This window comes from Phaseolus vulgaris, chromosome 3 (assembly GCF_000499845.2).
Source record: "Phaseolus vulgaris cultivar G19833 chromosome 3, P. vulgaris v2.0, whole genome shotgun sequence".
In the NCBI taxonomy this organism is placed as follows: Eukaryota; Viridiplantae; Streptophyta; class Magnoliopsida; order Fabales; family Fabaceae; genus Phaseolus; species Phaseolus vulgaris.
In genome coordinates this window covers 51,787,166-51,799,306 of record NC_023757.2, presented here as the reverse complement: position 1 = coordinate 51,799,306, position 12,141 = coordinate 51,787,166, and the positions used below count along the sequence as shown (strand labels likewise).

General features: G+C 28.7%; 1 protein-coding gene across 1 annotated transcript; it reads left to right on the top strand.

Moving 5' to 3' along the window:
• Positions 1-6,380: 6,380 nt before the first annotated feature.
• Positions 6,381-7,675, top strand: LOC137808632 (cytosolic sulfotransferase 12-like). The gene has a single exon (XM_068609847.1). The coding sequence runs from the start codon at positions 6,465-6,467 to the stop codon at positions 7,461-7,463; it is 999 nt and encodes a 332-aa protein (XP_068465948.1). The 5' UTR covers positions 6,381-6,464; the 3' UTR covers positions 7,464-7,675.
• The last annotated feature ends 4,466 nt before the right edge of the window (positions 7,676-12,141 follow it).

Here is a 12,141-nt window from a genome sequence, read left to right as displayed (position 1 = left end):
GTAAAAAAAAGTTATTTCTAACTTTCAAACTCAAATCTCAGAAGAGTTTATTTAATTCAATTTAAATTGTGTAAAAAATACATAAAAAAAACTTTTATTTATAGACGGAGAGGTTATACCATTTTGTAAAATAAATGAATGAAAGAAAATTCATACACTTTGTAAAAGGATTTATTTTAAATTTTAAATTCAATTTAATTAATTGAATTTATATTGAATATAGATGGAATGCCTTTTGGATTTTAAAATTTATAAAATTAATATTTATTCAAAAAAATTGTTCTTTAGTTAAAATATTTGTTACGTAAAGCTCATATTTAATTTGGGCTATGGTTGAAGCTTTTTCGTGATCATATATTTATTCTTTAAATACTAATATTAAAGAAAATAACAAACTTTCATCAAACAATAAGTTAATATATTAAAAATAACAGAAACGTAAAATATATATAATTTAATTAGCATTATGTTGAAATCATATTATTTATTATTCACGTTATACATTTTTTCTCCCAAAAACTAATAACTTAGTTTTGAAAAAATATAATTATTTTGTAAAAAATATAATAACTAAATTAATTCAAAAAAAATAATTTGAGTTTATCAAATATAATAGTTTTGATTTTAATGCTAATTTCATCCAAACTGGATGGATTAAATGAATTCAATCTAATTTAAATTCGAATTTAAACTAAATGTAAAATTTAAATTAATTAATCTAATTAAATTATTTAAAAATTCAAATATATTTTGTTAGATTTGAGATTTGTTTTCATTCACACCTAATCCAGCAAATTGATAAAAACCCACAATCTGAATAAAGCTCTATACCATGCATTCTAGTATTTAGTTCAGCTTTCATCACATCCAATGAATATATAAACCTAAAATCCATTCATAACAATCATTTCCTACAAATTAACTACTTTCCATAACTTATGTTGACTATGTTGATTTTTATATATAAAAATTCATTAAAATAAGTTATAAATGAATGGAGATTATAAAATTATTTTCAATTCATCAGAATTTTAAGTTAATAGATTTATAAGCTTTTTATCTTTATACTATGCTTACCAATTTTTATCTAATGTACTCACTTTCATCAAATATAAAACTCCAATTTTTGTTCGATTTTTCTAAAATAGGAAAAACATTTATCAAAATGATAAATCGCAATATTTAAGAAAGAGAACTCCTCAACCGTGTGTACCTTAAACTTAAAAAAGAAAAAAAAAAACTCACAAAAGATTTCATTCAATCAATCAACCCTTCTATTTTTAATTTGAACACAAGTATATTTGAAATTAAAAATTATAAGCTTTTAAAGACTTTTGTAGTGTATTTAGATAGAGAATTTTCTTTCAAAGTAAATATAAATATCATAGCATAATATATAGTATTAAATCTTACAAATAAAACAAAACTTGTAAGAATGTCTTGAAAATCAAATGAAATGTAAAACTTATTTGAAATAAAATAAGACCGTTAAATTGTAGATGCATTAAATAGTAGTTTATCTTGGGTTAGGTAGATGAACCAAGAGTGTATCTACCTATTGCTTTTGCAATTTCTTCCTACTCCCAGTTAATTTTGACTGGCATTGCACAAAATTTTTAAAATCCCATTTTATCCTTATCTTTTTCATTAAGAAAAATGGTGAAAACCTGGATATTGACCTCCGGATGCACGAGTCCGAAAGACATTGTTGTTTATTTTGGATATAGAAATCCGTAAAAAATTAAGATTTCTAGTTTAATATTCCAAACACACATATCCTAAGACAAAGATGAATTATGAACACAAATGTTCGTAAGTGAAAAATGGATTCTAGATAAATTTATCCATAACTAAGCAGTACAGTGCAAACAAGCTTGCTTCCGGACATAGGCATAGAAAATCACACTTCTGGATACCACACATCCGGAACCAACAAAATGATGTATGGATAACAATATCCGTAGGTCATTGAGCAATTTCGACTTAAAATATCCAGAACGCATAGGCAAAGAGAAAACTAACCTTATGCATGTCGTCTTCTCCGGTGACTTCGTTTTTCCGATGACTTCGTTCTTTGTCGTCGTCCAACTCCCTCACATACCATGTCGTCTCAGTCACCACAACAATGGACGTCATTCCTCAATGAAGGTGAAGCATCGTTGCCTCAGTGAACGAAGAACACACGTAGAGAAGAATGAAAACAATAGTAAGTGGTTGTTGTGTCTGTGTTGGGTGTCTGGATTGGGTGCACATCCTTAACCTAATTTTCATTTCATCAAGGGCATTTTAGTCTTTTCAGAAGGACGATTGAGTGTCAGTCAAAATTGATTGGGTGTAGGGAGAATCTGCCTGCATTTCTTTATTGTTTTATGTTTGGATCCAACAAAAAGAAGCCTAATGGACTGTTTCTTCCTGCACCTCCATAAGTTCTTCTGTCACCCTCATACAAAACGTGAAAATACCTTTTTATCCTTTTTGTACTACCCTCATAGAGTAGCTTCCAGATTATATAATTCGGACACGCATTTGAAAAAAGACTTCCAAATTATGTAATCCATAAGCTAATTACGAAATATGAAAAATTATGGAAGTGAGAGAAAAATATATGGAGGTGCAGGAAGAAATAGCCAGCCTAATGTACACGTCTAGCTATTTAGGCCCAATGATTCATAGCTATTACTATTTGTAGCAAGCAATTTCTTTCTGCACTCTCATGATTTCCTCATGCACCTCATATACTTTTTAAATATAAAAATTATCTATTTTAAATAATACAAATTTGTATTCTGTGTCATCCAAAATATAAATTCTAGAATATAAAATTTGTATTATCAATAACACTTCTTAAAATACAAATTTTGTATTCTGAAATGTAAAAAATCATAAATTTTAATTTCTCAATTCTATAATAATAAGTTCCTAGATTCCAAATTCAAGAATTAAAAAAAATGGTTAATGAAAAACTAATCGAGAAAGTGAACTTTAAATGGTAATTTCGGTATTCTTGGAAGTATGAGCAACAAGAGGAAAACATGGAGGTGCAAGAAGAAATTGCCTTTGCAACATTTTAGCGGTTTAGAGCGAAACAAGATCTGCACATTATTTCTATTCGCAGCACCCAAATTTATTAACTACAACCCATACTATTTGTAGTTACAACACCTATTTTTCTAACCGGATCCCCAACATACATATTTTTGCTAATCAAGATCCAATTAAACTATTAGTAATTCTCTAATTATTAGCACAATCATTATCTACATAATCTTTTTTTATTTTATTCCAATAATATGAATAAATTAAATTACAAACAAACTAATTATCTTTAATAGTTTAATTAAAAAAGCTTTATATAAAGTGTAACTATTTACATGAAAATTAATCTTTTTAATTAAATTTTTATTTTAGTCTAAATTAATAGATACTACATCTATTCTTTCACATAACGAGTGTAGAATATATTTTTTTACATCGATATGGAATCGGTGTAATATATGTGTACCTGTGTGGATGTCAGAGTCTGAGTAATGTTGATCCATGTCGATACACAATTGTTGTCGTGCTTATAGCTACCTAATTCTTCGATTCCTTCTTCCTTTGCTCGTGCGTTCGTCCGGTAAGCGGGGTACCTGCGATTGCACTCTGACACTCAAGTCAGTGTTAGTGTTTAGTTCAGTCTCTCTGATCTTATGAAAAACGTACTTTTCCCCCTTTCAGAAGTTCCTTTTGTAGGTTGACTTGGGCTTTAACTCGTGTGGACCAAGTAACCGATTGCTAAAGACAAGCGTAGTGGTCTTTGGATCGTGTGTAGTAGTTCCTTGATATTTGCAAAATATCACTAAATTTTTTTTTACTCTTTCACATTTAACTAATTTTATATTTTTTTTATACAGATTCGCATTTAACTGGTCTTATATATTATTATTTTTCATTAGTTTTTGCCAATTTTTGGAAATAATTAATCTAAATTAAAACTTATTGCACATTTATATTGTAGGAAATGCATTAATAGTTGAGTGGTGGTGAAGAGCTTTAAGTGTGATGTCACTATATTAATAATTTGTTGTTAGAAAGTAGAAGCACACTTTTTCTTTTTTCATATTCCTTTCGTAGAAAGTAGAATCACACTTTTTTTTCTTCATATTCCGTTTGTAGAAAGTAGATAGAAGCACACTTTTTCTCTTTTCATATGTAGAAAGTGGAACCACACTTTTTTCTGTTTTGAATAAACAAAATATAATAAGTCAATAATAAGATGAGTTATGATTGCAACACATCATAACACACTCCTACTCCAATTTTTGTCCATTTTATATTTCTTTACATTTTTAAAAAAGATGTTACTATTTTAATTAATAGATAATTTAATCTTCGTGTAACAAGTATGAAAATTATCTTCATGACTCGATTAAATATTTGATCTAGGTTATCTTTAAAGTTTCTTCAACTTGTTTTTCATTTTCAGATTTTTTTAATATTATTTTAGATATTAAAAAAATTATTAATATATAAAATAATGTCTACTATTAATAAAAACAATAATTTGATTTTTAAATTAGTTTATAATTTGCTACCAGAGATCTTAACTATCGTTAGATTATAAAATTGATACCTAAAATTTTAGAAATACCAGTTTAAAAACTATTTATAAATTTTTATTAATAATAAAAATTATTTTAAATAATAATAATTTTTTAGTTTATAAAATGACACTTAATTTAATCAATTTATAATTTTTTATTAATAATAAAACTATTTTAAATATTTAAAAATAATAATTTATAAAATAATATTTAATTTAGTTAATATAATAAATTTAATTAATATAGTATATACCTATTTTTTATCTATTTTTTTAGTGTATACTTAAATTTTTTATCTATTTTTTTAGTGTATACTTAAATTTTTTATCTTGTTTTATAATTTAATGTCTCAGTTTTTAAATTTTCTACGAGTTTCTTTGCTTCTCTATATTAGATTTTTGGTATTGATTACCTATTCTACTTTCAAAATAACTAATTTTGATAAACTAAAATTTCTTTTAATATATTTTAAAATATCAAATATCAAATATATTTTGAGAAATTGAAAATTATATGAATTGGAATTATGTACGATCATGAGGCTGCGCTCCACGCTGGTCGATTCGTACATAGGCGCCAATAAACACAATTTCTCTTTCTTTTCCTTGAAGGAAAAAACTCTCTTGTAAGTCACCATCATCATACCTTATTTGAAAAAAAAAAGGTTGCAATCTATATAACTATTACATCATTATAAATTATATCATAAAACATTATAATTCTAATTTATATATATTGTTCTCTAATTTATATATATTGTTCTGGAATGGTGTGAGACTCAAAGAACTATTGAAATCACTCTTCTTTTATCTTTGTTGGTTTGTCGTGCTGCACTTTCACTTTCTTTCTTGCTAACTCATTCCTCTTCCCTACTCGTTGTACTTCTCGGTCTTCTCGTAACACAGACTCGGATGGTACCTACAGAAGACACTGAATGCACTCCGACGCTCAAGTCAGTAAAAGTATCAAACACTCTGTTGTCAGAGCACTTTAGATGATGACGTATATGAATCTTGGAATGTGTGCTATTTATATTACCTTTGGTGGGCCTTCTTTATTGGACCAGATTATGGAGTTGGATCGCGTTTAGGGATGCATTACCTAGTTTTTAATCGCGGATTAGTTTTATTAACTTTGTTTAAACATAACTGGGTCTGAGGTGTCGGTCAGCCCATTGATGTAGGCCATGATATCAGTCGATCCAATAATGAAAACGAGACATATAATCAGTCGTATGACCCTCACCGGTACATATTATATTATTATAAATTATATGATAGAAGATTATTATTATAAAAAATAATAATTTAATTGATTTATTTTAGAAAAATTAACAAAATTTACATGATGGAAGACTAAATAAAAACATCAATACATATATAATTTAAATATTTATAATTGTATATATGATTTATTCTTTATTTTTACAATATAACAGAAATTTATATAATAAATTATAAGTTTTAAAAAATTATTGCATTTGTTTTTTTTTAAATAATAAAAAATTATAAAACAAATTATATATTTTTAAAATTTATTATATTTATTCTTTTAAAAATTGTGTAGTAACTATTAGAATTATTAAAGATTTTTTTTTTTAAATTTAACACTTATAGTATAAGTGTTTAATATTTGTCAGATAGAAGGAAAAAATTTCTTTCCCACCATACATTTATTTTGGCACCACATTATAATAATATTTAAAGTTAAAAAAATTAAATTTAAAATATTATTACTTTATTGGTTTGTAAATGATAATCTTTAGTGTTTGTGGTGCAACATAACACCCACATAGAAATAGGAAGGTGTCTCTGAGCTTGAGCTTCAAAGGTTGTCATTTTCCTGAAGCTCTCTGTTCATCTTTTTTCCATCCACAGAACCATGCCAGAAACAGAATCTAGTGTGGTACCCAAATACCTTGAAGAGAACAGAGAACTGAGCCAAGAGTGCAAGGAACTGATACCCACCTTACCATTGGAAAAAGGTTGGGTTGCAAGCCATCTTCACCAGTACCAAGGGTTCTGGCACACTACAAGGCAGCTTCAAGGACTTCTCTCTTGCCAGAACCACTTTCAGGCTCATCACACTGATCTTCTCATTGTCACCACTCCCAAATCAGGCACCACTTGGCTCAAAGCTTGGACCTATTCCTTGCTCCACCGCCACAAACATCATCCAACTAACCAAAACCACCCTTTGCTCACTCACAATCCCCACTTTCTTGTTCCCTTCTTGGAACTTGACCTCTACATTGACAACTCCTCTGTTCCTGACCTCTCCTCTCTGCCCTCTCCAAGGCTCTTCTCCACCCACCTCCCCTTTGTCTCACTGCCGAAATCCGTCACGCAGACATCTTGCAAGATTGTTTATCTCTGCAGAGACCCCAAGGACGCTTTCATCTCCCTCTGGCATTTCACAAACAGCCTCAGGCTCCAGAGCATGGGGGCCAACTCGCTCCATGAGGCATTCCACAAGTTCTGCAGAGGGGTGAGTCTCTACGGACCCTTTTGGGAGCATGTGTTGGAGTACTGGCAGAAGAGCCTAGAACACCCCAGCAAGATCATGTTCATGAGGTTTGAGGAAATGAAGCTGAAGCCCGAGTTTGTGTTGAAGGAGCTAGCCACCTTTGTGGGGTGCCCTGTTTCCAGAGAAGAAGAAGAAGCAGGGGTGGTGCAGGAGATTCTGAAGCTGTGTAGTTTTGATAACTTGAGCAACTTGCAGGTGAATAAGAATGGGAAACTTTCGTCCGGTGAAGCACACCAAGCTTTCTTCCGTCGTGGCGAAATCGGAGATTGGAAGAATCATCTCACGGTTGAGATGATTCAGCAACTCGATGGCATCACTGAAGAGAAACTGGGTCAACATGGACTCAGGTTTTAGACTGATTCTATGTTAGATGATTTGGTTAACCAGTTTTTAACAGTTGCTGTTGTGTGTGCAAATTCTCTGCTTTTGCTGAGAAAAGTAACTCTCATTTTCATCACCAAAGCTTGCAATTTCAAATGTATGAATAAAGAAGAAGGTACCATGTGTTCTACAATTTGATGTATGGTTCTGCAGCAGAAGTAGAGAAAAATGAAAAATTTATCTCAGTGCAGTGCATGTTTTCAGTATCACTCATCATATTTTCATTCTATGTTCATATTACAACTTTAAAAATTATTATTTTATTTTATTATAATATAATATAGTATTTTATTATAAATAGTAATGTCAAAATAGAGGTAGATAAAAAAAGTGGTATAAAAAATATTTTCCCTTTCAATATCAAGGAGTTTCAGTAAATTTACAAAAAGTTACAAAATTATGAAAAAACCTATGTTAAGAATTGAAACTCTTTAAACTGATATTCAAACAGAATGTTAAAAAAGTGGATTAAATTTTTTTATTATTAATAAATTTGAATTGTCATATACTTTTTTTTTAATATTTATTGTTATATATAAAACTTTATGGTAGACATCACCTCATTATATAAAAATATATTATTAAAGAGAAAAAAAAATAGAGATGAAACCAAAATCCATACAAGTAGGAAAACCAAACCTTTAAAAGAAGGTAAAAGTAATCTCTTTTTTATATACTTTATTACAGCAAAAATAATATTTTTCATATTGTTGATCTTCATTGTTTGTTTTAAAAAACTAATGATGAAAATAACCAAGAATTTTATGATTTTTTGAACTTTATTATTTGATTTCTAAAATATATATATGCAAAAGACTATGTGTTTTTTTTAAGTTTATAATTGATTAAAGAAGAACAACCACAAAAAAAATTATAAAAATAAATAAATAAAATCGATAAGGACTATTGTTGGGTGTTGGACAAAATAAGTGTTTTGTGAATCACAAATCTTTCCTAATATGCATGTTAATGCTTATATATCTATTTATAGGAGCTAGGTAAACAACTTAATTTATCATGTTTATTTATAAAGTTTTTCATTACTAATTTATTTCAAATTGTTTAGTTAAAGTATTTGTTTAAATGATTACTATGGAAATACTGATAATAATAATAATAATAATAATATAACATTAGTCATTTCATTGACTAATATTAATGTCGTAATTATCATATATTTTTAAGGGATTTATAAATGCATACTTTGGATTAAATTAACTAAAATGTACTCTAGGAGTGATTTTGAATAAATATAATAGATGATTTATGAAACTAAAACTATATTTTATTATATTATTCAAGATTATAAAATTGGTTTCTTAACTAGAAATAATTATATTTGTTAGGTTAAAGATTATTCTATAATGAAATTGAGATAATCCGTGATAAAAATAAAAGAAATATAAGGTTTATCTTAAAACTAGTTAAATTTATTGTTTTACCTCAACACTGTTGAGATAACATTATAAGGATCAATCAACGAATTATAAATATTGTCTGTTTTGAAACTCGGAGTTCCATCATGATTTTATCTTTAAAATGTGTCTCTTGGATGATAATGTCTTGACTAACATTCAAAGGGGTGTAATTTTCATACTTACTTACACACATTTTCTTAAAGGCTTGTGTGGTATTCGGAGCAAAGGCAGGAAAATTGAACTAGAGCTTTCATCACCATTTTTCTTATGTTCAAGTTTTCCTCTATATTGATATATCGTGTTGTTCGGGTACTAAGTTTGTCCATGTTGGCACGTAGGTCAACATATCGCGTATTGAGGAATTTTTCCAAACGGAGTCCCACTAGTGTGCATGGCCACTGATAGGTGTAGGGCGAAAATATTGAGGGATGCTTTAGCTAATCGAGTCATGTATTGTTTAAGTGACTCGTTATCCCCTTGTATTACATTATGCAGGGAGACCGAGCTTGCGACATGGGTTTACAATATGCAAACCAAGCTGAGAACCTTGCCTAAAAAGTATTGAATGAATTTATCGAATTTATGAACAGAGAATACTACCATTCTAGGGTTGGTCCGAGTAGTTGGGAAAAACTTGCAACGTACTCCCAAATTTTCCAAGAAGAGCTTCACTTGAGTTTGGTACGCCTTTTTGTGTTTCTCTAGGTCTAACAATCTATCATACGTTTCAATAGAAGATCACTTCCATTTTTCAGGAAGTCGAACCTTGATAACTTCTAGAGTGAAAGGGTGGAAACTTATGAGGTTTGCTTTCATTGCCTCAATAGTAGAGACATTGAAACAACCTTAAAAATTGTTGTTGATTACATGCCCAAGATTTCTTTTGTGATGAGGACCCTTGACTTTGGTTTAGAATTCGTTTCTCATCATGGGTTCAGCCTACAACTCGAAATTGGTCATTAGTCTGAACTCGTTGTCTACGCGTCTCCACTATTACCCTCTAAGATCGGGTACCGCATATTAGTCATCTCCATCCAAGATTCAACTACTTTCTCAATGCGTTGAGTTATGACTTACAAGTTTTACTTGGATTGATCTGTTGCGATCATGGTTGAGTATTGCAAGTTGCTCATGGAGAGCTTGCAACTCAACCTGAAGACTAATTTCACATGAGTTCCAAGTCTTTGTCAAATTTGACATGTATGCTAATTATTTTGTTTTAGAGGTTATCTCCATTAATTTACTACATAATGCTCTATATTGCACTATTGCAAGTTGTAGTTTTTTTTGTCTTGTCTATTCTTATTTTTCAATTTTTTAGTAGACTTATTAATTAGATTTGTAATGTGAGTATTTAAAGGACTATATGATTATGAATGAAATGTAGAAAAAGAGAAAAAAATTCCAAAGGCACAGCCACATGCGTGTTATTGGTGAGATGCTACATTGCATTATTGGTACTGGCAAAAATGTAAGAATGAGTTGTTTGTGATGGTATATAGTAATAGCACTTGTTAGGAGTATATGAAATATTGAATGAGCTTTTAAGAATCTCTAAACGTGGAAAACCTTACCCTTAGTTTTACCCTACACAAATATTCAAATAATTTCAACTATATATATTTTATTCCTTCTATTTATTAAATATTACAAGTCTCAATTTCTCTCTTCAATATTTTCATTTCACATCCTTAGTCATGCATGCAAGGGTAAAAATGTCTTTCAGACAAATGTCTAAACACAAACTAATTTAAAATATGCATATCAACCCAATAATTATCCAATGAAACCAAGTATATAAAAATTGTTCATCAATAACCTCAATAAAAAAATATTATATTACTTTTTATATTGTACATGTCAATTTTCTTGATCAATGATTATTGGCAAAGATTTTTTTGACTATCATTGAAAACTTCAATTGATTTATGATTCTCAAGTCATATTATTTGATCTTGTTATGTTGCTTTAAATTTATTATATTTAGAAATGTTAAGTATATTTCCAATTATTCATAGCATTATATTAAAATCAATTATCTTTCTTTAGGATTGAATTGTTCAAATATTGGAGGTGTACCGGTCGGGTGAATGAGCCACATCACTTGATGTCATTGACCAATCGATCGGGTGATCAACCACATTAAAGAACAAGTTGATAATAAATGTCAAGTAAGGAGACATCCTACAAATCAAAGTATTTTTTTTCTATAAATTTGAGTTTTTCTATAAATTTGGGTCATACCCTGTCATATTCGGGTGACACTCCAAGAAATCAACTAATACTGATTTATTGAATATATGCGTCAAATATGGCCCATGAATCAAATAGCTTATTACCAAACACTATAAATAAGTGTTCTACAAAGGACTATGGTATGTTTTTATCAGTTTTACATCATACACTCTCAATACAAAGTACTTACTTGATCGTTGAATAACCTTATACAGGTTTACTTCGACCGAGTGCTAAGGAGCTAAAAAATTGAAGGGTTAAAGTCTGAAGAAGTGGATGAAGTACTATCTAGACTCACTTTGTCTATACAAATAGAGGAGATGATCATGAATTGGTTTTTGTCTCTATTGAAAATGTATTTAATAAAGAGATCAATGAGTTCTTTAAAAAAATTAAAGGATGGTAATATTTTCACATAAAAAACCATTTATACTTAAAATATTAATATTTTAATTTTTTTTTTAACTTAAAGTACTAATACATTGAATTATCAAGTGGTTTTATGAGTATCTAACTACCATTTTCCAAAATAAAAAAATGATGTGAAAGAGTAGGATGCAAATTTTATATACTTATAGGAGAAAAAAAACGTAAATGGATAAACCTTTAAGTTATTTGATTTTAAAAATTAACAAAATAATTAATACTTTGTTAAAATGAATTTTACTTTTATTTTTTAAAAGGTATCCCCTCATTGACAGCTATGGATTTTTAAAAAAAAAACTAAAAACAATTTCCAATTGGAGATCTCCATATATCATTCCCTTTAAGAAAATGATTGAATTTTATAACACCTTATTTTTATAGTAATAAAATATCTAGTTCAGCTCCGCAATTTTAAAACGATCAAATTTTTAATTAAATTTAAAATATCTACATTAATACGACTTATTTCGATGTGAAATCAAAATATTTTTTTCGAGTAAAACGAAAGAATTTTTAAATGAAGAAATTTATAACTAATCAAATGCTATTTGTATATGATAGAAATTAAATCA